Source organism: Oncorhynchus masou, chromosome 28, assembly GCF_036934945.1.
Source record: "Oncorhynchus masou masou isolate Uvic2021 chromosome 28, UVic_Omas_1.1, whole genome shotgun sequence".
NCBI classification, from domain to species: Eukaryota; Metazoa; Chordata; class Actinopteri; order Salmoniformes; family Salmonidae; genus Oncorhynchus; species Oncorhynchus masou.
Genome location: NC_088239.1, coordinates 47,822,286 through 47,849,010, shown reverse-complemented (window position 1 = coordinate 47,849,010; position 26,725 = coordinate 47,822,286). Strand labels below are relative to the sequence as shown.

The following is a 26,725-nucleotide window of genomic DNA, read 5'->3' as shown; positions in this document are numbered from 1 at the left end:
TGTGTAGGCCAGTGACAAAACAAAATCTAAATTTAATCCATTTTAAATTCAGGCTGTAACAACAAAATGTGGAAAAAGTTAAGACGTGTGAATACCTTCTGAAGGCACTGTAAGTATATGTCCAAATACGTGAAAAAAATACCACAGTGGGTCAGGTCAGGGATGAAGGTTCAGGGGTTGGGGGACAGTCATCTCACCTTCTGAAAGGCCAGAGTGGACTCATCTCCGTACTGGTTCCTGAAATAGTCGTACATCCCAAAGTCCGTCTGTCTGCCCAGCTGGTCACGGGACTTACAGTCGGGGATACACTCGATCACACCACACTGGACACCGAGACAGATACAAGGAAACCATTACTGTGATGCTACACAGCACAGAGTAACAAGACAACGGGTAAGGTTTAAGGGCTGGGGTGTAGACCACCCCAACTTGTGAGCAAAACATTTTAGCGCCCCCCCTCTTGACAGCGGAAAGTAAAAATGGAAGTTTTAGAGCAGATTTCTGCAATTCTACACATTTTAGCAGAGAAGATTTGACAAATGTACAACTAATTTCATGCAATTCTACTCATTTTGCCATGGGGCAGAGAGAAGATTTAGCAAGTTTCTAACTCATTTCATGCACATCGAAAAATGTTGATATGGGGCAGAGAGAATAATTCACATTTTATTGGTCACATACACATTGTTAGCAGATGTTAATGCGAGTGTAGCGAAATGCTTGTTTATATAACTGGCCTAGACTAACTTACCAATAAAAAAAATCTTAGCTGACATGCTGATGCACGACAAAATGTTGAAATTGCACCTGGTGTATTCCACTATTCTAACTCTGAACAGTAAGTTGAGACAGCTACAGGGTAAAAAAAAAAAAAGAGCCACGGTCTCAACTTACTGTTCGGAGTTAGAATAGTGGAATACACCAGGTGCAATTTCGAAATTGATCCGTGGGCCTGCAAAAAGGGGTGTAGAGGGTATTCTTACCCCGGGGGCAGTAGCAACCACTCTGTAGGGAAACACAAACAGGTCCAGTCCCACCAGCTGGAAGATGTTCTTAAACAGACCAATGATCTGGAGAGCCAGCATGTCCTGGAGGGACAAAGAGAGAGGAAGAGAGAGGAGGGAAAGAAAAGGAGGTATGGAGATAATACAATTATCAGAAAATGCTGATGACATTTTGTGCTGTTTATAAAGTGCTGAGTATGTAAAATATGCGTGTGGTGTGTGTGTGTGTGTATCCTACCTGTCTGCAGTCGTCGCCCACTTTGAAGATGGCAGCTTGCCAGACGATCCTGCGAGCTACTTCTTCGCTGTCCTCCCCGTCCTGAGAGTCTGACTGACAACGCAGACCCTCCTTCTCCAGCTCACTGACCCCACAACGCTTCACCTTGAACTTAGCTAGGTACGGGGCCTTGGCAGCACTGGGAGAGACCAGAGACAGCAGTCGGATATACAGTGCATTCAGAAAGTATTCAAACCCCTTCCATTTTTCCACATTTTGTTACGTTACAGCCTTATTCTAAAATGGATTCAATGAATTATTTTCCTCACCAATCTACACACAAAACCTCATAATGACAAATTTCACGAAATGTATTAAATATAAAAAACTGAAATAGCTTATTTACATAAGTATTCAGACTCTTTGCTATATTGAACTCAGGTGCATCCTGTTTCGATTGATCATCCTTGAGATGTTTCCGCAACTTGCTTGGAGTCCACCTGTGGTAAATTCAATTGATTGGACAATTAAAAAAGACACACACCTGTCCATATAAGGTCCCACAGTTGACAGTGCATGTCAGTGCAAAAACCTAGCCACGAGGTCAAAGGAATTGTCTGTAGAACTCCGAGACAGGATTGTGTTGAGGCACAGATCTGGAGAAGGGTACCAGTATTGAAGGTCCCCAAGAACACAGTTGCCTCCATCGTTTCTAAATGGAAGAAGTTTGGAACCACCAAGACTCTTTCTAGTGCTGGCCGCCCAGCCAAACTGAGCAATCGGGGGAGAAGGGCCTTGGTGAGGGAGGTGACCAAGTACTCGATTGTCAATCTGACAGTGCTCCAGAGTTCCTTTGTGGAGATGGGAGAACCTTCCAGAAGGACAACCATCTCTGCAGCACTCCAACAATCAGGCCTTTATGGTAGAGTGGCCAGACGGAAACAACTCCTCAGTAAAAAGCACATGACAGCCCGCTTGGAGGTTTTCCAAAGGGCACCTAAAGGTCACGTCTGAAGGAAACCTGGCACCATCCCTACGGTGAAGCATGGTGGTGGAAGCATCATGTTGTGGGGATGTTTTTCAGTGGCAGGGACTCGGAGAATAGTTAGGATCGAGGGAAAGATGAACAGAGCAAAGTACAGAGAGATCCTTGATGAAAACCTGCTCCAGAGCGCTCAGGACCTCAGAATGGGGCAAAGGTTCATCTTCCAACAGGACAATGACCTAAGCACACAGCCAAGACAACACAGGAGTGGTTTCAGGACAAGTTTCTGAATGTTCTTGAGTGGCCCAGCCAGAGCCCGGACTTGAAACCGATCGAACATCTCTGGAGAGACCTGAAAATAGCTATGCAGCAACACTCCCCATCCAACCTGACAGAGCTTGAGAAGATCTGCAGAGCAGAATGGGAGAAACTCCCCAAATACAGGTGTGCCAAGCTTGTAGCGTCATACCCAAGAAGACTCGATGCTGTAATCACTGCCAAAGGTGCTTCAAAAAAGTACTGAGTAAAGGGTCTGAATATTTATGTGAATGTGATATTGCAGTTATGTTTAAAAACCTGTTTTAGCTTTGTCATTATGGGGTATCGTGTGTAGCTCGAGGGGGAAAAAACAATTTCATCCATTTTAAAATAAAGATGTAACGTAACAAAATTTGTAAAAGGTCAAAGGGTCAGAATACTTTCCAAATGCACTGTACATCCTGTGAGATAGGAAAATAAACCTTTCTTGAATTAGCCATAGAAAGGAATAGATATCCACATACCATTTTTTTAAACTTTTATTTAACTAGGCAAGTCAGTTAAGAACAAATTCTTATTTTCAATGACGGCCTAGGAACAGTGGGTTAACTGCCTGTTCGGTGGCAGAACGACATATTTGTACCTTGTCGCTTGCAACCTTTCGGCTGCTAGTCCAACGCTCTGACCACTAGGCTACCCTAACCACTAGGCTACATTGAATGCTCCTGTATACTTTATTGCAACGTTTCAACTGGAAGGTCTTTGTCAGGCATGAAAAAATCATCAATTAAATCAATCGAATGAATAAAATCAATTCGTCAGTACCTTTGCATGGGTGTTCCAGACTTGTAGTCGATGTCTAGTACGATGGCCTCTGGGTTACTGGGCAGATAGCAGCCTGGAGGATGGCCACCAGTGGAGGACAGACATACAACGGTCAGACACACACATACCTTACACTACTGCTTCCACGTAGCACAATCACAGATATCGGAATCAACTGCTTACAGAGGTCAAAACACCTTGGGTAAAACTATTCATACATTTACAATACACCTCACTGTCATCGAACACGCACCCGCACAGACATAGGTATTTCATCATTTGGGCAAAAGTCCGTCCTCCACCCTCTGTGACCCGGAAACCGATAAGTGGTTGAGAGGTCAAGGAGAAGTCAATTTGTTAGTAGGCGAACGGGAAAGTGTCCTCCCCTCGAGGAGGGCAGGACAGTCATGTGTATCCTACCTGAGCCCTTCGCGGAAGAGTTGAAAAGAATCTACGACACCCTTTGAAACCAGCTTTTGAAAGCATGCACACGTTTAAAGACAACATACTATTTATTGTTTTATCTATAAAATGTCTTGCACAAGTAACTTCACTTGTTTTTCATCACTTCACACATTGATTTTGTCATTTGCCTGATGACGTGCGGGTGGAGAAGGAGTCTCGTTTCATACAAGGTCATTTTTCACCCAGGTTCCGTCCTCGCCTCAATTACATTTGACCTGTTTTAATGTGTTTTTTTTTTTTTTATAAAAAATAAATACATTTAAAATGGAGGAGAGAGGACACAGGAGTTGAGCAAATCCAATTAAGGAAAGGCTGTTGTTACCTGGCTGGACTTTGATGTCAGACAGAGCCTTGAGACAGGCCCTCTTCCTCTCATCTCCCTTTGGGGTGGGCCTGAAAAACACCAACACTTCAATGTCCAAAGACTGAACTGGTTAACAGTAGTGGACTATATAAGGATGGGTGTTAGTCTCACTTAATGATTGCAGATACGTTGGTGATTTTGTCGAAGAAGTCAAACTCTCTCTGGAAGAAGTCTTTAGCTGCACCAGACTGAGCACCTATTATCTCCTCAACCATCTCCTCCAACAGATCCCCGATGTCGGCTACACGGAGAGCGAGAGTGAGACAGAGAGAGAGGGGGAGAAAGAAAGGAGTGGTAAGAGTGAGTGTGTACATATGCGCACGTGTGTATAAGTCACGACCAACATTATTGATAAAGATGAGCAAAAAAAGGCTGTATAAAATCAATTACAAAAACACTGAGCTACAGTGTATTTTATGTTCTCATTCTATACTAATACAATTGTCTTGCTGGAAGATCCACTTGCAAACAAGTGTTGTCAGAGGCAACCAGGTTTTTGGCTAAAATGTCCTGGTACTTGGTAAATTTCATGATGCCATTGACCTTAACAGGGGCCCCAGGACCAGTGGAAGCAAAATAGCCCCGTAACATCAAAGATCCATCACCATATTTTACAGTAGGTATGGGGTTCTTTTCTGCATATGCATCCTTCACCAAAGGATGCTTATAATTTTGGTCGTGACTATGTGTGTGTGTCTCACGGTCTTTGTGGTGTGCCTCTTCGTCCAGGTAGATGTTCGTCTTCATGTTCCAGATGAACTGGTGGGCCAACAGCTGAGACTTCTGGGCCGCCCACAGGATGTACTCTCTCACATAGCCCATCTGCCAATCAAACACAAGCTTGTTATCTTTCACACCACACACAGGGTAATGTAGAAACACAGCAGCTAGTTAGTAGTGTCACTCACCTTGTCATAGCGCAGGGCCTGAACTATCTGAGGAATGTAAAACAGGATGGCATCCTAGAGAAGAAACAAATACATTAGGATAAGTGACGGTATAAAGTGTGTGTGTGTGTGTGTGTGTGTGTGTGTTTCGTACCGGAGGAAACGACCGTAGTACTTTGACCCCGTACTGAGCGGTGAGGGGATGTGGGGGGTACATGGAGGAGAAGTAGGACAGGCCGGTGGGAGGGTCAGCAGGAGCCCAACACAGGATATGACTCAGCTCTGGAGAGTCTGCATCAATGGTGTGCCACGTCACCAGGAACTAGAAAACACACAATTATTTAATTTGTTGAATGACAAAAAAACATTCAATTAGAAACACCACCACTTTTAAACCTGAACTTCGTGGCTCTGACAAGAAAAAAAACATGTTCTTCAACAAACATCTTTGAGGTATGATGAGCATTGACCACTCCTGTGTAGCAGATGACTGCCGAACTACAGGTTGACTCACCTTGACGGCCTCAGGTACGTCACTGACCGCTCCAGGGTCCAGCCTCACCAGCCGGGTCACCTCAGCCACGATCGCATCGTTCTTAAACCTAAACACACACACACACGCGAGAGGGTTAGCACTAACATGCCACAATCGCAACGTTCTTCAACCTGACAACAGTTATTATTCAGGTGGAACCAATCTAAAGCTTTTCCACGTTTCCCCTACAAATGTCTGTGTGAGACTGTGTGTGTTTACCTGGCAGGTAGCTGCATAGCCAGATAAGGAGCTATACTCCAGGCCAGGTTGACGTTGTCTTTCCACTGTTTCTCACTGAGGCTGATGTACTTGGACCTCCAGTTGGCGATGCTGGTCTCCACGGACTGTTCTGTAGCGATGGCCAACTCCTGGGTGCACAGAGGGTTGTACCAGGTAGTCAACCGCTCAATCTCACTGGCCTAGAGGAGGTGGTGGGGGGGGGGGGGAAGAGGACATCAGTCCTAGCAACAAAGTGGACGGTCAGAATGTAGACTAACAGCAAATGAATAGCAAAGAGGGAGATTCAAAGGGAATGTTTCTGTCCGAACCGAAACCTTCCACAGTACCGAAACCTTCCACAGTAAAAATCCCCACTGTTGCTCTCACCAGTAAGGCCAGCAGCAGGGTCCGACGCTTCATGTAGTACTTATGGAGCTGAGTCCCTCTGTTACTCTTCTTAGACATGCCTGGGGACAGGAAGGACATGGTCAGATCTCGTCGCGTGTGTGTGGGCGCATTGCGTCTGTCTGTCTTGTGTGTGTTACCTGACTTCTTGGAGGCGGTGGACATGCCAGAGGACAGAGGGTAGGTGTTGATCCAGCCACTCTGGCCACTCTGCTGGGAGCGGGAGCTGGAGTCATGAGACATGGTGCTCCTGGGGTCCTGGGCCGTCATCACAGACAGACTGTTCAAAGACGGGTCCTGGTTGTCTACACACACACACACACACACAGACAGGCATACAGTGCTTTCAGAAGGTATTCACACCCCTTTACTCTTTCCACAGTTCGTTGTGTTACAAAGTGGGATTCAAATAGATGTCATTATTTTGATAATGATCTACACAAAATACTCTGTAAATGTCAAAGTAGAAGAAAAATTCTAGCATTTGTAAAAAAACAAACTAATTACAAATAAAACATTATTACATATTGATTAGATAAGTATTCAACCCCGTAAGTCAATACATGTTAAAATCACATTTGGCAGCGACTACAGTTGTAGTTCTGAGACAGAGTCGTTCTGGGCAAGCCTCTAAGAGCTTTGCACAATATTTGCACATTGTTCTTTTTAAAATTCTTCAAGCTCAGTAAAGTTGGTTGTTGACCATTGCTAGACAGCCCTTTTCAAGTCTTGCCGTAGATTTTCAAGCCAATTTAAAGTAAACGCTGTAACTCAGCCACCCAGGAACATCCCATGTCATTTTGGTAAGCAACTCCAGTGTAGATTTGGCCTTGTGTTTTAGGTTATTGTCCTGCTGAAAGGTGAATTTGTCTCCCAGTGTCTGGTGAAATGCAGACTGAACCAGCTTTTCCTCTAGGATTTTGCTTGTGCTTAGCTCTATTCCGTTTCTTTTGATCCAAAAAAGAACTCCCTAGTCCTTGCCGATGACAAGCATAACCATAACATGATGCAGCCACCACCATGCTTTAAAATATGAAGAGTGGTACTCAGTGTTGTGTTGGATTTGCCCCAAACATAACACTTTGTATTCAGGACAAAAACTAAAGTTCTTTGCCACATTTTTTGCAGTTTTACTTTAGTGCCTTATCCACAATATTAACCTAATCTGTCAATTAGGTTAGTATTGTGGAGTAACTACAGTGTTGTTGACCCATCCTCAGTTCTCCTATCATTGCTATTAAACTTTTTAACTGTTTTAAAAACCTTTGGCCTCATGGTGAAATCCCTGAGCGGTTTCCTTCCTCTCCAGCAACTGAGTTAGGAAGGACTCCTTTATCTTTGTATTGACTGGGTGTATTGATACACCATCCAAAGTGTAATTAATAACTTCACCATGCTCAAAGGGGATATTCAAAGACGGTAAAAAATAAAATTAAAACACATCTACCAATAGGTGCCCTTCATTGCGAAGCATTGGAAAACCTCCTTGGTCTTTGTGGTTGAATCGACACTTTGAAATTCACTGCTTGACTGAGGGACCTTACAGATAATTGTATGTGTGGGGCACAGAGATGAGGTAGTCATTTAAAAAAAAAAATCATGCTAAACTATTACACAGTAAGTCCATGTCACTTATTATGTGACTTGTTAAGCAAATGTTTGCCCCTGAACTTATTTTGGCCATAATAAAGGGGTTGAATACTTATTGACTGAAGACATTTCAGCTTTTCATTTTTAATTAATTTGTAAACATTTCTAAAAACATCATACTCCTTTGACACAGGGTATTGTGTGTAAACCAGTGACAATTTGTTTTTGTTTTAATTCATTTGAATTTAATTCCTTTTAAATTCAGGCTATAACAACAAAATGTGGAAAAAGTCAAGGGATGTGAATACTTTCTGAATACACTGTAGGTAGGGATAAAGTACACACACACAGTCTTTCTATCCCTCATTATTTGGGCCCTGGGGTTTTCCCGACTGTAATCTACTTCCTCATTTAACACTCTCTATCCATATCTCTTTGTCCCTCCCTCTTTCCACTACAAACTCAACTATCTCCTGCTGCAATTATCTCTGTCCATCTAACGCCTAATTCCTTCACATTCTCTAGCTCAATCTTTCTCCATCCCTCAAAACATTCATCTAAAACAACATTGACATGCATCCCATCTCTCTACCACTCAATGCATTCATTCCTGTCTAAATCCACACGGACATGCATCACCATCCAACGACAAGACATTGTGAAATATAAAATGAGGCGACGAGCATCGTCTCAGCATTCGATGGAGAGGAAGGAGTTTTTGAAGAGCGATATGATGAGCTTTATAACGTTAGTCCTGTATTATATGAGATGACCATGCGTTGGTCCCACAGGCAGTGGTAGAATTTACCCCTAACCGCTGATACAGCCAGACATTATTTCACCCACCTGATGGTAAAGGGTTACCATTGAGGGTAGAGTCATCTGATTCTAGATCTGTGGTTAGGGCTAGTTTCTACCCGGCGCGATCCGATGTGTTATGAAGTGAGATCATGTTGTTCTTGGGGTCGCCAGGGACGGACAGGAGGAAGGAGCGGTGTGGGTGGTGGAGAAGAAATACGTCTCTCAAATTTCTCAATTTGTTTCTTTTCTTTTTGTTGACAAATTGACAAATCGAGCTGAGGGGCGGATCGGCATGATATAATGTGTAGAATAATAATAAATAATCAATCATGCATTTTATCAGAGGTGGCAAATCTGCGCCTTGCTCCGCAGCAGACAAATAGATGGATAGAGTAAAATAGATATAAAGAAAGAGAGACCGAAAGAATAGAGCGAGAGAGAGAGAAAGGAGAGAAAGAAAAGAGAGAGAGAAAGAAAAAGAGCAACAGACACAGAAAAATAGAGAAAGACAGAGAAAGAGACAGAAATAGACAGAGAAAGAGAGACAGAAATAAATAGAGAGAGATCCTACAGACTATGAAGATTTATCGATCTATGAGCAACGTAGCAAGGAGCCTGATTAGGCGTCAGATTTGACCTGTGTAAAAACATGCTCTTGTAGTCTTGCAATGCTGTTGTTAATCAGCCGGTGTTTCCACCGCTGTAGGCTTACTTAGCATCGATATCGGAGAAGTGCTGGACACGATTAGTGATCCGAATATCCCGGCAGAGAGGGTGCTGGGGGTGGGCACGGCGCCTAGCTCACCGGGAGGAACCAGTTGGCACGCCGCCAGGTACTTCTTGTCCGACAGGATGCTGGCGTAGAAACGAATCATGAAGCTGATGTCCTCGCGCAGACGCTTGTCCCCCTGAGTAGGGAACTTAGGTGGGGCACTAGAGAGGGAGGGGGGGGGGAAAGAGAATGAGGGAAGTATACAATTAATTAACACAAGAAAATCCTGACCTCTGGATCATCGGCCCCTTTGGGCCAATGACACGTGTTTACGAACAACAACATTCTGCATAATAAATACCTTTTTTACATTAGTATTATAATTTTAGCTTACGGCACCTGGTATTCATAGGCGGTCTCCCGTCCCAGTACTAATCAGGCCCGACCCTGAACAGGTGTTCAACAGGTGGCCACAAGCGTATTTTTTTGTACCCTTTTTCCTCCAAAACCGCCATAAAAAAAAGCCAGACTACGGTTTGCAACTGCACATGGGAACAAAGATTGTACTTTTTGGAGAAATGTCCTCTGGTCTGATTAAACTAAAATAGTAGTGTTTGGCCATAATGACCATCGTTATGTTTGGAGGAAAAAGGGGGAGGCTTGCAAGCCGTGAATCACAGCGGTGGCAGATTCATGTTGTGTGGGTGCTTTGCTGCAGGAGGGACTGGTGCACTTCACAAAATAGATGGCAGGAAAATTATGGAAATATTGAAGCAACATCTCAAGACATCAGTCAGGAAGTTAAAGCTTGGGTCTTCCAAATGGACAATGACCCCAAGCAAACTTCCAAAGTTGTGGCAAAACGGCTTAAGGACAACAAAGCCAAGGTATTGGAGTGGCCATTACCAAAGCCCTGACCTCAATCCTATAGAACATTTGTGGGCAGAACTGAAAAAGCTTGTGCGAGCAAGGAGGCCAACAAACCTGACTCGGTTACACCAGCTCTGTCAGGAGGAATGGGCCAAAATTCACCCAACTTATTGTGGGAAGCTTGTGAAAGGCTACCCAAAACGTTTGACCAAAGTTAAACAATTTAAAAGGCAATGCTACCAAATACTAATTGTGTGTATGTAAACTTCTGACCCACTGGGAATGTGATGAAATAAGTCAAATCTGAAATAAATCATTCTCTCTACTATTATTCTGACATTTCACATTCTTAAAATAAAGTGGTGATCCTAACGGACCTAAGACAGGGAATTTTTGCTAGGATTAAATGTCAGGAATTGTGAAAAACTGAGTTCATATTTATTTGTCTAAGGTGTATTTAAACTTCCGACTTCAACTGTAAGTAGTACTTTAAAGTATTTTTACTTAAGTACTTTACACAACCGATTGGGAATGAATACAAACGTATCATCAGCAGCATAGTGTCCTGTTTCTTCTCCGCTTTCCTGGTAGCCATGTGTGGAATGTCATTGACCTATTGACCTTATAGTCTATAACCACGGCACAATAATGCACAATCCTCACACTTGCTGTTTAACCACCACCAGCTATAATAACCTCAAGACCCATCATTGGAACTCCTTTCCCCTGCTTAGGGCTACCTGGCATCACATCATCTGGCTTTTGAGGATCCTCCCTCGGAGAGGAAACTATTTATTAAAATGTCATATCGCATATTGTTGAGTCAACAAGACGCTCTCTCCTTGTGGTAAAGATACTGATTTAGAGAGGGAAAGTTATCGCCCATGTTAGTAGTGAAGGACTATGGAGTAGAACCTCCTGTATGTGTGTGTACCTGAAGTAGTCGAAGGCGGTGGAGTAGATCTTCCTGTGTGTGTGTGTGTGTGTGTGTGTGTACCTGAAGTAGTCGAAGGCGGTGGAGTAGAACTTCCTGTGTGTGTGTGTGTGTGTGTGTACCTGAAGTAGTCGAAGGCGGTGGAGTAGAACTTCCTGTGTGTGTGTGTACCTGAAGTAGTCGAAGGCGGTGGAGTAGAACTTCCTGTGTGTGTGTGTGTGTGTGTGTACCTGAAGTAGTCGAAGATGGTGGAGTAGAACTTCCTGTGTGTGTGTACCTGAAGTAGTCGAAGACGGTGGAGTAGATCTTCCTGTGTGTGTGTGTGTGTGTGTGTACCTGAAGTAGTCGAAAGCGGTGGAGTAGAACTTCCTGTGTGTGTGTGTGTGTGTGTGTGTACCTGAAGTAGTCGAAGGCGGTGGAGTAGAACTTCCTGTGTGTGTGTACCTGAAGTAGTCGAAGACGGTGGAGTAGAACTTCCTGTGTGTGTGCGTGTACCTGAAGTAGTCGAAGGCGGTGGAGTAGATCTTCTCTCGGAGGACATTTCTGATGGTGGTGTTGGTGACTACGTCAGAATGGAGCAGTGCTAGACCCAGAGTTAGGAGCCTACACACACACACACACACACACACACACGCACACACAGAGATTACCTCAATGAATTTGCTCTGAATCAGAAACTGGATCTTGTGTGTGTGTATATATATGTTTGTGTGGACCTAAAGCGAGGTCCGATGGCGGCTACGTGGCGGTTGAGGCTGCTCTTGGCCCCGCCTACATTGAGGGAGAGCGAGCGTTGTAATAGGCTCCCGAATATCTCCACCTGGTCTTCACTGGAATATTTAGCTATCTCAAACCTCTGAACCAGAAACTGGAGAGAGAAAGAGGGAGAGAGAGAAGGAGAAAGTAGAAGACGAGTTGGAGCGGGAGGAGGGGGGGGGCATGGAATGAAAACACATAGGACTCATGCAGGGAATTCCACTTACTCTAGTATTTTAAGCGAACTGGATTGAACTCACACACACACCTCTATCCAAATGCAGTGAGGGGTGACGTCGGGGGGACAGGGGACAGGCTGACTCTCTTCTGAGGCTGCTAGGGGATCAGCCTCCACCTGAGCATCAGAGAACAAGCCCATCTTCAGCTCCACTGTCATCTGCCACGCCCCCGCCATCTCACGCATGAACTACAGACAGAGAGAGAGAATACCCGTGTTAGTGTGGGGTTGAATCCGGGTCCCACCACTATTTTCACAGAAATACACAATGTTACTTCAACTCCAGCAATAGATGTCTACAACATGCTTACCGGGACCTCCACTCCAGTGCGAGCAGCCAGCAGCCATTCCCAGCAGGCGATAGCCGTCTCCATGCCGTGCTCTGTAAACATCTTCAGAGGAGACCAACACAGGTGGTGTAGCAGCTGAGGATCACACTCTTCACAGAGAGAGGGAGACAACACAAGACTTCAATATAATGAGACAGACAGAGACCGACAGACAGGCAGACAGAGACACCACAGCGAAAACTGGACAAGGGACTACATCCATGGAAAAATGCACCCCAATGGGCAATATCAGGGATGGGCAATGGGCCGAATCCATTCAATCTGGCCCGGGGAGGTTGGAGTAAAAAACAAAACATCTATATCTATCTATAATAAATCCAGGCCACTCTAAAACTAGACAGAAAGTATGTAGACATCATAATGGACCGATACGTTTTCAAATAGCTGCCCTTTCTCTGGCCCGCTAAAGACTTCTGATGAACAAATCGATCTGGACAAAAATAAGTGCAGCCCTTCAGCTGAATTTTGAAAGCCCGATGTAGCCGGAAATGATTGCCCTACCCTGGGCTACATGGTGCCTTCTTTCCCTTCCAAACCAAAGTCAACTCGTCAGCACACACACCTTTAGTGCTGATGAGCAGAGCAGCCAGTTTGAACATGTTCTCAGTGAAGGCCTCAGGGTTCTGAGTGTCAAGGGCCTCCGTCATCTGTTTGACCATCAGGGTGGACAGGTCTGACTGGCTACGCACCGCCTCAATGAAATGAATCATACCTGCCACCTGGAGGGAGAAACACACACACGCAATGTCGATGTGAACCGCAACATTGTTCTGTTGACTCAGCCGAAGAAATATGAAGTCTATGAAGAAGTGAGTGTCCGGTCTAGAACTGTAGTAGTGAATCTCTGTACCTCTCCAGCATAGCGATTCCTCAGGTTGAGTGAGGCCATGAAGTTGGAGTAGTCTTTCTTCACACAGGCTGGCCTCTCTGTCAGCTGAGTGATCTGGAGGGAGGAAGGGACTTGGTTATTGTGTGTGTGTGTGTGTGTGTGTGGACACGTTTTACTATACTTGTGAGTACCAGAAGTCCTACAACTCTGAGAAGTCAGGATATTTTGCCGTCCTCGCTTGTAAAAAGGCTATTTTAGGCTTAGGGGTTAGGTTTAGGGTTAGAGTTATGGAAAATACAATTTTGAATGGAAATACATTTTAGGTGTGTGTGTGTTCTCACCCCTAGCGTAGTGCTCTGTCTGTTGTAGCCAGCGAAGTGCAGGATGCTCTCTGTAGCCATGGCCAGGCCAGTGTGCTGGGACAGACCTGACACCCAGTTCTGATGCTTGTTCAGGTACTCCTGGAGATAGAGAAGAACATCAAAAACAGGGAATAAAGACAAGACTCATTTAAAACCTTGACTTCCTCAAAAAAAGCCATTTAGAACCTCTTCATGAACAATGATTTGACAGAACATCTGCAATGCGTTTCCATCTGCTTTTCCTTTACAAAATGTGTGTGTGTGTGTGTGTGTGTGTGTAGCTCACCTGTAGGTGTGACTTGGTGACAGAGGGGGCCCACTTCATGGCTTCTTTCAGGATCTCCCCACAGCGAGCAGCAAAGTCCTTCACTATGCTCTACAACCACAGAGAAATGTCAATGCAACATTCAGAAAACACACACACACACACCAAACACCCATTCCTACCTCTCTGGCCTCGTATGTGTCTGGTACAGTGATCCTGTAGGGGGTGTCCGGGATGTCGTAGTACGGCTGGTCCTTATGGATGTCCTATACACAAAGCAGGGGCACAAATCAATACATTGAGGGATCACAGAGAATAACAAATGGCAGGTGGATACCAGAGAGCAATGTGTCCGCACCGCGCCGAGGGAGAGGGAGAGGGTCTGCAGGATGTCCAGCATAGTCTTCAGTACGCGGCCACTCCACAGCAGGTGGGGGAACGTTTCGGCCAGACCTGACAGGTATTTGTCGGCCACCCTACGGATCCTCTTGTGGATGTGGTTGAAGTTGACCAATAGGAACTGAGCGTGGCGCTCCAACTCCTCCTCGTGGGCTTTAGTCTTCGGCTGGGGAGAGAAACACAGGAGAGAGCAACGGTTAAACCAACCCACCAATCATTGGAGAGGACATGCTCCACAGACGGTCAGGTGTCCTTGACTTTCAGATGCTCTTGCGTCTCTCCGTTTTGATTGAATCTGACGACGGCCCTCAAATATTCGTTGTACGACTCCATGGCTAGTGTTGGGTGTTAAGTGTTATCCGACAACCTTACCTTCTCAGCCATCATCTGTAGGAAGACCTCAAACACTTTGTCCCCAACGGCTATCACACACTGCATCATACCTGGAGACAAAGAGAGGAGACATTCATTATATCACTGTCTAAATCATGTGGAATAAATGGAAAATATAGGTGTAATAAATGTGTAATAGCGGTCTAATACATGAGTAATACCTGTGTAACACCTGTAATACCTGTGTATTAACTGCAATGACTGTGTAATGCAGCTTACCAGACTTGTCCTTCTGGATGGCTCTGTCCTCAAAGTAGCGGAACATCACCTGGAAACGGTCAGAGTCTAGAGCACGCAGCATCCTGGTGAGAGAAGAGGGGAGAGATGGATTGGAAAAGGTCAGAGTCTAGAGCACGCAGCATCCTGGTGAGAGAAGAGGGGAGAGATGGATTGGAATAGGTCAGAGTCTAGAGCACGCAGCATCCTGGTGAGAGAAGAGGGGAGAGATTACCTCATGTACTCCAGCCTGTACACAGACAGTAGGTAGGTCGACATGGCAAAGTCTAGTTTGTTGATGAGAGCAGACACCTCAGGAGGAGGATCTAGCAGGTTTATAATGGTGCTTCTCAGGTCATTCAGCTCCGCCTGAAAACACACACACACACACACAAAACCAGGGAACGTCAGCCTGTGTGTGTGTGTTTGTAGTAGGACGTGTGTGTATGTCTGTACACGATCTGTATGTGTGTGTGGTTGCGTTTCGTACTGCGGTGACAGTGTCGTTCTTCAGGGCAGAGTTGTACTGTAGTTCAGAGCGTAGAGGTTCTCCACTGGGGAAAGTGAGGAGGGGAGACTTGGTGGCGATCTCACAAACTCCCTCATACCACTCCTCTGGCCACAGACCTGCAGAACACACAAAACCTTTATTACACCTATGCACTTTTACACAGCAGAATGACTGTTAGCCTGATAAACTCACTTTAATCTTACCACGAGATGGGTATAGGCCACCATTTAAACCACGTCGAGTCAATTCTATAGATTGTACACCAATCCTGGTGGTTTACTGTAGTATATGTTAATATAATCTTAAACAGCCACCTGATCCCTCAACAGCGAAGCCCATCACCACAGAGTAGAGCCAGAAGTCTCTGAACAGCTTCTGCAGGCGAGGCTTCGCTTCCTTGATGGGCGGCAGACGCTTTGTCAGCTACACAGAGGAGACCCAGATCAACACGGAGTGTAGAGATGAAGTAGTGCTGCACAGACACTCGAGACAAATACTGCACAAACTGTTGAAAATACAAAAATGTATAGAGGCAACCCACATACCACGGCAATAACAGGAATCAGTACTCCAAGGTTTCCTGCACTGCTTGACGCCTGGAAATAAATAAACGATAGCTAAACAATGTCAACACAAAACAACTAACACAAGCCTGTTGTCAAGGAACCTTGTAGTCTAGCCTAAGTTATGGTTACTGTGTAAATGGAGTGTACCTTCAGTGCGGGGCCCTTGTCCGAGGCCCTCTCGCTGGCCCTCTTGCCCTCCAGTCCAAGCTGGACAAACAGCTCCAGTAGGTTGACCAGCAGCTCATCTACCATCTGCTCTGCGGCCAGGTTAGCTGCTATGTTTGCTAACGCATTGATCACCGCCAGGGAACAGTGTCTGAAACACACATGAGATTTGCATAGTCGTTTTTAGTATAGTGGGTCATGGAGCTGGCCATGTGCAGTGAGTTAGGGGTTCGGCAGTGGGGGACTGTGGGGAACAGGGAAGGCCTGAGGATTTAAACAAAATGTTTTTGTTTTTTTACAATCATTTTAATGATCTTCTGATTTAATCTCTTCAGTTTGAGTCAGGCAGTGAGTGGGTTAATACTGAAGAGTATTAAAAATATCCCATCAGGATTTTGCTTTGGTGGTCTCTGGGTAGAACAATCTAACTAGTTCAGCCAGCCATTGGCTAGGCCTTCAGAAGCTGGACAGAAGGCCTTTTGCATTGTTCTGATTGGCTGCTTATTCTTTAACATTATTTGATGCTGTGTGTGACTTCTGTCGTCTGTCTATCAGCCGTGTCTATGTATTTGACCAAAACTGAAGAACACAGGTATTACGGTCGCTGTCCTTCCAGCACAACGAGCCTGTCACCATTGATGTGACAATGTTGTTGTCTCTATTGGTGACAGTGGTGTTAGGCTATCATAGGTTGTGTAAACAGTAACCACGTTTACACGCACACCAATATCCCGTTATTATTTTTTTGGGAGTTGACGCATATAAACATAATTAAAAACAGTATTAACCCCTCCACACTCATTTACATCAACGACTTGGGGAATAGTTACAGGGGAGTGGAGGCGGGATGAATGATCCAATTAGAAACGGGGGATGATTAAGTGACCATGATGGTACGACAGCCAGAATGGGAATTTAGCCAGGACACCGGGGTTAACACCCTTACTCTTATGATAAGTGCCATGGAATCTTTTAGTGACCACAAAGAGTCAGGACACCCGTTTAACGTCCCATCCGAAAGACGGCACCCTACACATCTTATCCCATTTACCATAACCTGGAAAAGCTTGTATCCGGGTCATGAGAAACCCGGATAAGATAGCTGGGATATGTTGATCTCAGATGGGATACAGTGGCATGTAAACATCTTATTCTGTTTACTGTTGTTTTTCACAGTCTGCTCAGTTTCACATATCACGGGTGTCATGTGATGATGTTCTCACCGGATTGTCAAACAAATCCCTTCAGAAAGTAGGATACCTGCGCAGTCCCATCCACCATAGTACATCTAGAATAATTGGTTTTGCTGATACTCTGCAGGCTACTGGACGATATAGCCTACTGCGGTGTTTCCCAAACTCGGTCCTGGGGACCCCAAGAGGTGCACGTTTTGTTTTTTTGTTGGAGTACTACACGGCTGTAATGCTAAGGCAAAAACCAAAACGCGCACCGAGTTAGGGGGACGCTGACCTACTGGGTTATGCTACTTTCACGCCTAATTTAAATACGTTTTTGCTTATAATTTCCAACATTTGGTAGGCTATTTGTTTGTTACATAGATACATGCAGATTCTCTTCGGTCATAACTTGTTGCCCCAGAAGACTAAATAAAGCAGTGCTCACCAGAATGTCTTACATCAATAGAATGAATGCATTAGTAATCTAGCTGACACCGGTAAAGATGTCGGTTTCGTTTAGGAAACCGGGGAGAAAAGTCAATAACTCCACAACAGAGGAAAGAATGGACCTGTGCAAAATGTCATCAGTTTGACCGGTTTTAAGGAAATGAAAAGCTGAGAAAAATCAATAAAACACGTCTCTGATAAGACAGTTCAGTTCGTCTTGGGTGCATATTTTATGTGGTTGAAATACTGTCTCCTTGCATAACAGTGTCCAAGACAACACGTGACACCCACATTTGCATTTTCTCAAGAGACGCTGAAAGAAAGCATATTTCTCCACTCCTGTTCCCGAGACTAAATCAACATTTGGTGTATCATTTTACTGCAAGAAATGCATAATTCTGCAGGAGTTAATATGGTATTACACTACATGTGAGAGGTTATAGACCTATAGGCAGTGTCCAGATGTCAGTTATGATTCCATTTAAACCTGATGATCTTAAATGAGGAATGTTCTGTTTATTCATGGTTACAGAGATACTAGTGAGCGAGATATCAAAAGTGCATGTAAACAGCTTATCCCGAATAAGACCTTAAGCGGGATATGAGCTACTATCCGAAATACTGTGCGCATGTAAACGTGGTCAATGTGATTTTTTTGTTTTGACGGTCGCATTATTTTATGCTGTGTGTCACGTCGTGTACGTGCCGGTTCTGACTCTGTGTGTGCGGCAGCCCGAAGCGCTGCCAGGCCTGTTTGATTCATTCATGATGTCATCAGACCAACTAAAGAAGATAATGTTTTCTGTTTTCTTCTTGATTTTTGTTTGTTTGATACAACGTATTGGAAGATTTCTGGTCCCTCGGAAGCCCTAGCTCCTATAGTCATGATTGGCTACTGAGGATAGGATAGGGGGCAAAGGTTTAGGGGCTGATGACACCTGTATCCGTGGTCCTTGTAGTCCTTGGTAGAGTAGACCATAGAGGAGGCCTTCACACTGATCTGCTGGAACAGGTTCCACACCTCCTGGTAGATATATTGCTGTGAGGTGAGAGAAAACAATGCGTTTGCTGAGGGATGTATTGCAAAGGGGAGAGAGGCAAGAAGGAATGAGTATAAAAAGACAAGATCGAGTGTGTGAGCGCCTCACATTCCCAGTGATGACCATGCATCCCAGCTGATCTATAATGAGTACGTCTAGCTGTGAAGGCGGCTGGCAGAACTTCTGCTGTAGGATCTGTAGGATGGGCTCCATGACGCGGGGCGTGTCCCTCAGAGCCACCGCGATGTGACCCAGGGCTCTGATGGTGTGGTCTGGGATCAAGTGGGCCTCTCTGGGGGGGGGGGGAGACATACAGTTGGTCAGAGGGGCTGACAGTCATTGCCACGGAGATGGGGATTGGTTAGAGCTCCTATCAATCACTGCAGGAGTCTTTCTAGGCAGGTCACCTGAGGTTCACTAGCTAACATTGAGAGTTATTTCTCAGAGGTAGTACAGCCTGCTCATAAGTAAAGTAAGAGGTGATGTTGGGGTCAGATAGACTTACTTGTCATTCTCCTGAGAGATGTAGAGACGGTTGGACAGGCTGGCTAGGAAAGCCTCCACTATAACACTGTCCATAGTCAGACCAGCCTTCAGACAGCTGAGAGAAGGGAAAGACACAGACCGCATATTTGGTGACAGCGGCGAATGAAAGACATGAACGTTGCTCATATTTCTCTTCTCTGAGAACAAAAGTCTTTCCTCACCTGCAGATGTTGTCTATGGAGATGTCTCGGAGCTGTTCGTACATGGAGGGCTGGCTCTTCTTATTAGCGTGAGCACTGAACGTAGACTGGGAGTGCTCATTGGTCACGTGGATCTTGACCTCGCCGGTCCCTGTGGTGTACTGGCTGTGGTACTTGTACAACTTGACGAGGACAGGAGAGGGGACCACCAGGAAGTCTCTGAGAGACATGGTGACAGAGTGGGCCACCACCGGGAACCGCTCACACAGACGACCCAGACCCTACACACAAACACACCCAGGAACATTCTTATCAGGTATGATTGATTGGCATTCTCATCAACACAATATTGTGAAGACAGATAAAAACAGGAAGCGACTCGGAGGGAACCACTGTCGGCATTGCAGAACCTACCTGTAGACAGCAGATGAGCAGGGGCATGTGAGCGATGATAACTTTACTGGACGTCTTGGACTGCAGCTTCTCCGACAGCTTGGTACACAGGTTCTCAGCTCCTGATCAAAGCAAAACGCATGAACAGTCGGTTTGCGTTCATTCCAAATGAATGACCCAATCCCCCCCCCCCTGCTTTTCAAGGCATGCGCATGGGGAGCAAGCTTACCCTGCTCCTCAGTGACGGCCCAGACCATGAGGTCGACGCAGGCAGCGTTCGCCTGGCAGCGTAGCTTCAGAGGACTCAGCTCACTGTGGAGGTGATCTACATCATGTAGGATCCTCTGCAGCTCTGACTGGCTACTACTGAACTGCTCCAGGACAAAGTCATGAACCTCCTTCACATAGCCCGTCTGCAGGTCTGGGAACACCGCCACACCAACATCAATAACACGCTCGTGGAACAGTCAGAAACACGTGCAGCAAACAGTCCGCTGAACTGATTCTGAACAATAGCAAATCAGGTCATATCAATAGGCTTTCTGTATATTAGAGATGGGTTAGGTTAGGCTAAAGGTTAGGGTCAGGTTAAAGGGGCAATCTGCCGTTCAAACAACAACACTGGTTTTGCTAAACAGCTGAGGGACTGGACTGGAGAAATGTAACCACTCTCAAATTCACAAATTGATTTCATGCATGAAATCAAAATGATAATTGTAACCATGTTTTGAGGCTGTATAGTGTTTGCTTACAACCAACTTATCTTTTGAGTTCTGATGGGGTACGACAGTTGAGTTCAGGAGGCAATTATAAGATATGGGTACATATCATTCATGTATACGTCCAAACATGGATGTAGCAACTGCAGATTTCTCCCCTTTAAAAAGATTCGGGTGAGAGACCAGTGGGGTTGTTACCTTTCAGGTTATACAGCGTGTCTCTGAGCATCTTGAAGATGGTCACATACAGAGGATCACTGAAGGTCCTGTAGTGCAGGTGCATACCTGGGTTCAACTACAGGGAGAGAACACAACAAACATGATGTAACATCGATCTTGAGGGCTCCACAGGAAAGGGCTTTCATTCAAATAGAGGGGAAATGAACCTACCTCCAGAAGTTCCTGCAAGGTGTCATCCAGTGTTTTCAGAAAGGATTCAGCGACAAACTGCTCAACCTGCACAAGACAAACAGAACACTTAGAAATAAATTCTGAAAAACGATTCCACAGTTCTATCCAACCCGAGTCCACAGTTCTATCCAATCCGATTCTACACATGTACTGACCATGTTGAGGAGCTGGCGCAGAATGTCCAGAGGGACGTCAAACTCTCCCTGGGCACTGCCCGTGAACAGAGGAGACACAGAGAAACTAGAACTGATGGTGGAGAAGTAATAGTCTGGATCCACAGCACTACCATCCGGAAGATAGGAGCCTGGGTGGAAAGAAAGAAAGAGAGAGAGAGGGATAGAGAGAGAAGGTGAGATGGAGTGATAGAGAGAGGAAGGGAGGGTGAGAGGGGGGATAGAGAGAGGGAGCGTGAGAGAGAGTGATATATAATGAGAAAAGTATCAGTCAAAAAGTGAGACGTGGGCTACTAAATCAACTGAAATACTTCCGAAATACACTGCTCAAAAAAAATAAAGACTTAAACAACACAATGTAACTTCAAGTCAATCACACTTCTGTGAAATCAAACTGTCCACTTAGGAAGCAACACTGATTGACAATACATTTCACATGCTGTTGTGCAAATGGAATAGACAACAGGTGGAAACTATAGGCAATTAGCAAGACACCCCCAATAAAGGAGTGGTTCTGCAGGTGGCGACCACAGACCACTTCTCACTTCCTGGCTGATGTTTTGGTCACTTTTGAATGCTGGCGGTGCTTTCACTCTAGTGGTAGCATGAGACGGAGTCTACAACCCACACAAGTGGCTCAGGTAGTGCAGCTCATCAATGCGAGCTGTGGCAAGAAGGTTTGCTATGTCTGTCAGCGTAGTGTCCAGAGCATGGAGGCGCTACCAGGAGACAGATGTGGAGGAGGCCGTAGGAGGGCAACAACCCAGCAGCAGGAGGAGCACTGCCAGAGCCCTGCAAAATGACCTCCAGCAGGCCACAAATGTGCATGTGTCTGCTCAAACGGTCAGAAACAGACTCCATGAGGGTGGTATGAGGGCCCGACGTCCACAGGTGGGGGTTGTGCTTACAGCCCAACACCGTGCAGGACGTTTGGCATTTGCCAGAGAACACCAAGATCGGCAAATTCGCCACTGGTGCCCTGTGCTCTTCACGGATGAAAGCAGGTACACACTGAGCACATGTGACAGAAGTGACAGAGTCTGGAGACACCGTAGAGAACGTTCTGCTGCCTGCAACATCCTCCAGCATGACCGGTTTGGCGGTGGGTCAGTCATGGTGTGGGGTGGCATTTCTTTGGGGGGCCGCACAGCCCTCCATGTGCTCGCCAGAGGTAGCCTGACTGCCATTAGGTACCGAGATGAGATCCTCAGATCCCTTGTGAGACCATATGCTGGTGCGGTTGGCCCTGGGTTCCTCCTAATGCAAGACCATGCTAGACCTCATGTGGCTGGAGTGTGTCAGTAGTTCCTGCAAGAGGAAGGCATTGATGCTATGGACTGGCCCGCCCGTTCCCCAGACCTGAATCCAATTGAGCACATCTGGGACATCATGTCTCGCTCCATCCACCAACGCCACATTGCACCACAGACTGTCCAGGAGTTGGCGGATGCTTTAGTCCAGGTCTGGGAGGAGATCCCTCAGGAGACCATCCGCCACCTCATCAGGAGCATGCCCATGTGTTGTAGGGAGGTCAAACAGGCACGTGGAGGCCACACACACTACTGAGCCTCAATTTGACTTGTTTTAAGGACATTACATCAAAGTTGGATCAGCCTATAGTGTGGTTTTCCACTTTCATTTTGAGTGTGACTCCATATCCAGACCTCCATGGTTGATAAATTTGATTTCCATTGATAATTTGTGTGATTTTGTTGTCAGCACATTCAACTATGTAAAGAAAAAAGTATTTAATAAGAATATTTCATAGGATGTGTTATTTTTTTGAGCAGTGGATATTGCTTTTCTTATATTTCCTCACCTTCAAAGTACTGTGCAGAGGGATCAACTGGGCAGCTGAGGGTCAGTCCTGCTCGCTCTGGACTGGCCTACAGAAGAAATAACATTTTCAGACATTTCAAATACGAGACTCCCTTGACCTCTAGTGGCAGGGTATGGTAGTACAGACGTATTCTCTGTACTGAAATAGTAACAGAGGAGCCCTTGAGTCTTATGGTGTCTCCCTGACACACAATGAGCAGTAATGACAGTACTATGGTGAAGCAGTAGTGATGGTAGTAGTGTTGGTATAGTATGGTAATAGTACCTGCTGTGATATGCTGGACACGGAGCTTCCTTTGCGCCTGATGGTGTCTCCCTGACAAACTGTGAGCAGCGAGGCCGGCATGATGGAGCGGAAGTCGTTGAAGGAGCGCCGTCGTGACGGGTCAGCCTCCTCGGCACCAGACAGGAGCGGGGCTCCCGCCCGCGGAAATAGCTTGGACAGCAGGGGCTCCTCTGTGTTGCTATAGCGACCGAAGGCCCGGGCCACGCCCAACAGGCAGGGCACAGTGTACCGGCACAGGTATTCTAGGGAGGAAGGGAGAGGGGTGAGAGAAAGAGACAGACAGGTGAACAGCTGCTTTTTTCATTCTATGCTCTTTCTGTGTCCATCTACATATATCACAACATTTGTGAGGACAAGAGAAATTAACTCAATAACTAACCTGGAACTAACATTTTCCTTAAACACTGTTGAAAGTGAAATGGTGACATAGAGAACACATGCTGGTACCTTTATCATGGCTCTCTGGGTCCAGGCAGATGTCCAGCAGGACCTGCATTATGTCCATGATGGCCTCCAGGATCTGTCCTCGCAAGGTGTTATCTCGCTGGGCAACGTCAGATAGAAGAGTGCCCAGACAGAAGCAGAAGTTCTCTGCTACCGGCAGGATCTCTGTTGGACAGGAAGATAGACCATCAACCAGTCACAGGATGAATTCATACTGAATGCCATGAGACAGACAAATGCTTGCATCTCTTTCCTTACCAAGTCCCTTGCTTCCAGAGCTTTCTTCGATCCATTGAACTCTGGGAAGTCCCTTCAGCAGCCCCAACAGGTAGGGGATGATTGCGTCTTTGTGCTGCAATAAAAACATCAAATTGCTCGAGCAAAAGCCACTAAACAGCTAAGGGGGGCACACAGGGTGCTGAGATAGTAGCCAGTTATTGGTCTGACAGGGTCAGGGACTCAAGGAACATCCGTCCCATATAAAGCATTATAAAAACGCAACCATTAACAGAGTAGGCCTAGCTGCTTCAGTTCAAACTACCTGTAGGTCCGACTCGACCAGGAAGATGCCCAGAGCTATGACCGCATCCCTCCTTCTCTCGTCCAGCTGGAACACCCCTCTGAAATCTACTGGACACATGCATTGTAGCTTCTGGACCTGAAAGAGAGATGAACAGCAAACATGTGGCTTGTATTTTGCTAACTAGTCAGTCCATCAGTCCTAACCGCCACCAATAAGGGGATAAAACAAATGTAGTATCTTGCCCTATATCTCAGTTATTCAACCGGTGGGTCAAATCCTGGATGATGATTGGTTCAGCATTCCAGCCGGTGTCTATTCCACATGTTACCACTGGCTAAAGCTACGAAGTTAAAATGCCTATTTACTCTGTTCCATCTGACTGTGCAATCCACTTTCTCATCAGCCCAGCCAGGCAATTTATACTCTTGATCTCCACTATAAAAGCATCTAAACATTATCTCACATTTCTTTTAGACTAACATTTAGTTTTCAACAGCAGAGAGATGTGTATAAACTTAGCCGTCTGTCTCTCCGACATTTGCAACATTGTTTCAATATTCAAATTGATATCCAGCTGTCCCATAGTAATGAACGAGTCTGGATGAAACAGACAGACAGGCAGCTTTTCTCAGGCAGTCGAAATCATGAATGAGCATAATTTGTATGGATATAGACAAAGAAATAGGTAGAACGAAACGAAGTGCGGCTAGTTTGCAGTCTTTCCAGCTTCAGTTTGAAGTGATTGTGTTAGCTGTGTTGTTGGCTAGCTCCTCTGAACAACAGTGTCCTGACGAGTGAGCACATTTTCTATGCCAGGTGAAATTTCAAATCATTAGCTCATTCTTACAGATGTATCCAAATAAATGTCACTAGAGAAAAGCTTAAAAATATGCAAATGCTGCTACTTTGTTGTTATTCTGGCTGCACTGTTTGGGTGACTAAGTTAGCCGTAGTTGGCTAGATAGAAAGCAAGGAATAATAACGTTGCCAGTCAGTGTGGCAATAGAACATTTAGAACGAATGAGTGGGTCACGTCCATAGATAAAGAACAAAATGACTGACCGATAGGGTCGCGTCTCTGGCAACCGAACCGAAAGTAAGAACGACCAGCTGGCTCAGGTAGCAACCCTTGATTTGTGTCGGGACTATATCTTGTGGAAGGATGAAATAGTATAAGTGATAATGCCCTTGAAGCCGGTGTTTGGAGAATAACACACGTACCAATATATCCTCCAAACACGGGCTTCTCTGGCATAAAAAAAAAGTTTCATTGTTGCCAGCAGCACAGTTACAGTCACTAACATTCTAGATAACATGAAAACAGCCTAACCAGCTCTGCTTGGGTGAGAAAAACGGTGACTGAGGTGTTCTCTCATTTGTGACTGGAAGTAGCTAGGAAGCTAGCCAACTTCAGCCAGTTAGCTTGGGTGCTTGACTGCCGTTGTGAGGTCAGCAGCAGTTACATTACAAAGTACGCTCATCCGTTTTTAATGTATATATAGCAAAAGATTATAAAAAAAAAAGATTATTTGGCTGATAGAATTGTTTTTCTTCTACCTGCCACATTGGCTGGTGGACCAAAAAGTTGATTTCAGGCTCTAAACTAAATATATTTTGCTATCAAAGCTTGAGTTTTTAAATAGAATATGCTCTGAGAAGAACAACATTGTCAGGCAAGGCATATAGCTAATATGCTGTGATAATGTACAAGTCCTGTCTACTGCACAAACCTCTATCAGGTTGGATGGGGAGTGTTGCTGCACAACTATTTTCACGTCTCTCCAAAGATGTTCGATCGGGTTCAATTCCGGGCTCTGGCTGGGCCACTCAAGAATATTCAGAGAGACTTGTCCTGAAGCCACTCCTGCATTGTCTTGGCTGTGTGCTTAGGGTCGTTGTCCTGTTGGAAGGTGAACCTTCGCCCCAGTCGGAGGCCCTGAGCAGGTTTTCATCAAGGATCTCTCTGTATTTGCTCTGTTCATCTATGCCTCAAATCCTGACTAGTCTCTCAGTACCTGCCGCTGAAAAACATCCCTACAGCATGATGCTGCCACCATCATGCTTCACCGTAGGGACGGTACCAGGTTTCCTTCAGAAGTGACACTTTGCATTCAGGCCAACGAGTTCAATCTTGGATTCATCAGACCAGAGAATCCTGTTTCTCATGGTCTGAGAGTCTTTAGGTGCCTTTTACTGAAGAGTAGCTTCTGTCTGGTCACTACCATAAAGGCCTGATTGGTGTAGCGCTGCAGAGATGGTTGTCCTTCTGGAAAATTCTCCCATCTCCACAGAAGAACTCTAGAGCTCTGGCAGTGACCATCAGGTTTTTTAAATGTTATTTTCCCTTTATTTAACTAGGCAAGTCAGTTTTCAATGGTGGCCTAGGAACTGCCTTGTTCAGGGGCAGAACGACAGATTTGTACCTTGTCAGCTCGGGATACGAACTTGCAACCTTTTGGTTACTA

General features: G+C 45.5%; 1 protein-coding gene across 2 annotated transcripts in view; it reads right to left on the bottom strand.

Moving 5' to 3' along the window:
- Positions 1–26,725, bottom strand: part of pi4kaa (phosphatidylinositol 4-kinase, catalytic, alpha a) — a 39,805-nt gene that overhangs the window by 9,401 nt on the left and 3,679 nt on the right. The window contains exons 2-46 of one of the 2 annotated variants that reach the window (XM_064942297.1): positions 24,279–24,395; positions 23,996–24,089; positions 23,741–23,902; positions 23,273–23,535; positions 22,988–23,054; positions 21,151–21,299; positions 20,975–21,040; positions 20,783–20,879; positions 20,095–20,286; positions 19,887–19,987; positions 19,494–19,753; positions 19,292–19,387; positions 18,895–19,078; positions 18,685–18,785; positions 16,104–16,272; positions 15,936–15,986; positions 15,705–15,813; positions 15,370–15,506; positions 15,115–15,248; positions 14,883–14,965; positions 14,643–14,713; positions 14,230–14,436; positions 14,054–14,137; positions 13,893–13,982; positions 13,586–13,705; positions 13,266–13,358; positions 12,978–13,134; positions 12,377–12,504; positions 12,096–12,254; positions 11,788–11,939; positions 11,567–11,674; positions 9,268–9,488; positions 6,305–6,469; positions 6,147–6,226; positions 5,760–5,959; positions 5,520–5,607; positions 5,160–5,327; positions 5,027–5,080; positions 4,820–4,940; positions 4,230–4,359; positions 4,077–4,147; positions 3,290–3,362; positions 1,243–1,420; positions 984–1,088; positions 198–323 (exon numbers count right to left, since the gene is read on the bottom strand). In XM_064942297.1, coding sequence (XP_064798369.1) covers positions 198–323; positions 984–1,088; positions 1,243–1,420; positions 3,290–3,362; positions 4,077–4,147; positions 4,230–4,359; positions 4,820–4,940; positions 5,027–5,080; positions 5,160–5,327; positions 5,520–5,607; positions 5,760–5,959; positions 6,147–6,226; positions 6,305–6,469; positions 9,268–9,488; positions 11,567–11,674; positions 11,788–11,939; positions 12,096–12,254; positions 12,377–12,504; positions 12,978–13,134; positions 13,266–13,358; positions 13,586–13,705; positions 13,893–13,982; positions 14,054–14,137; positions 14,230–14,436; positions 14,643–14,713; positions 14,883–14,965; positions 15,115–15,248; positions 15,370–15,506; positions 15,705–15,813; positions 15,936–15,986; positions 16,104–16,272; positions 18,685–18,785; positions 18,895–19,078; positions 19,292–19,387; positions 19,494–19,753; positions 19,887–19,987; positions 20,095–20,286; positions 20,783–20,879; positions 20,975–21,040; positions 21,151–21,299; positions 22,988–23,054; positions 23,273–23,535; positions 23,741–23,902; positions 23,996–24,089; positions 24,279–24,395 — 5,781 coding nt within the window. The remainder of the gene's footprint in view (positions 1–197; positions 324–983; positions 1,089–1,242; positions 1,421–3,289; positions 3,363–4,076; positions 4,148–4,229; positions 4,360–4,819; positions 4,941–5,026; positions 5,081–5,159; positions 5,328–5,519; positions 5,608–5,759; positions 5,960–6,146; positions 6,227–6,304; positions 6,470–9,267; positions 9,489–11,566; positions 11,675–11,787; positions 11,940–12,095; positions 12,255–12,376; positions 12,505–12,977; positions 13,135–13,265; positions 13,359–13,585; positions 13,706–13,892; positions 13,983–14,053; positions 14,138–14,229; positions 14,437–14,642; positions 14,714–14,882; positions 14,966–15,114; positions 15,249–15,369; positions 15,507–15,704; positions 15,814–15,935; positions 15,987–16,103; positions 16,273–18,684; positions 18,786–18,894; positions 19,079–19,291; positions 19,388–19,493; positions 19,754–19,886; positions 19,988–20,094; positions 20,287–20,782; positions 20,880–20,974; positions 21,041–21,150; positions 21,300–22,987; positions 23,055–23,272; positions 23,536–23,740; positions 23,903–23,995; positions 24,090–24,278; positions 24,396–26,725) is intronic. The other variant, XM_064942298.1, reaches the window with a different exon arrangement.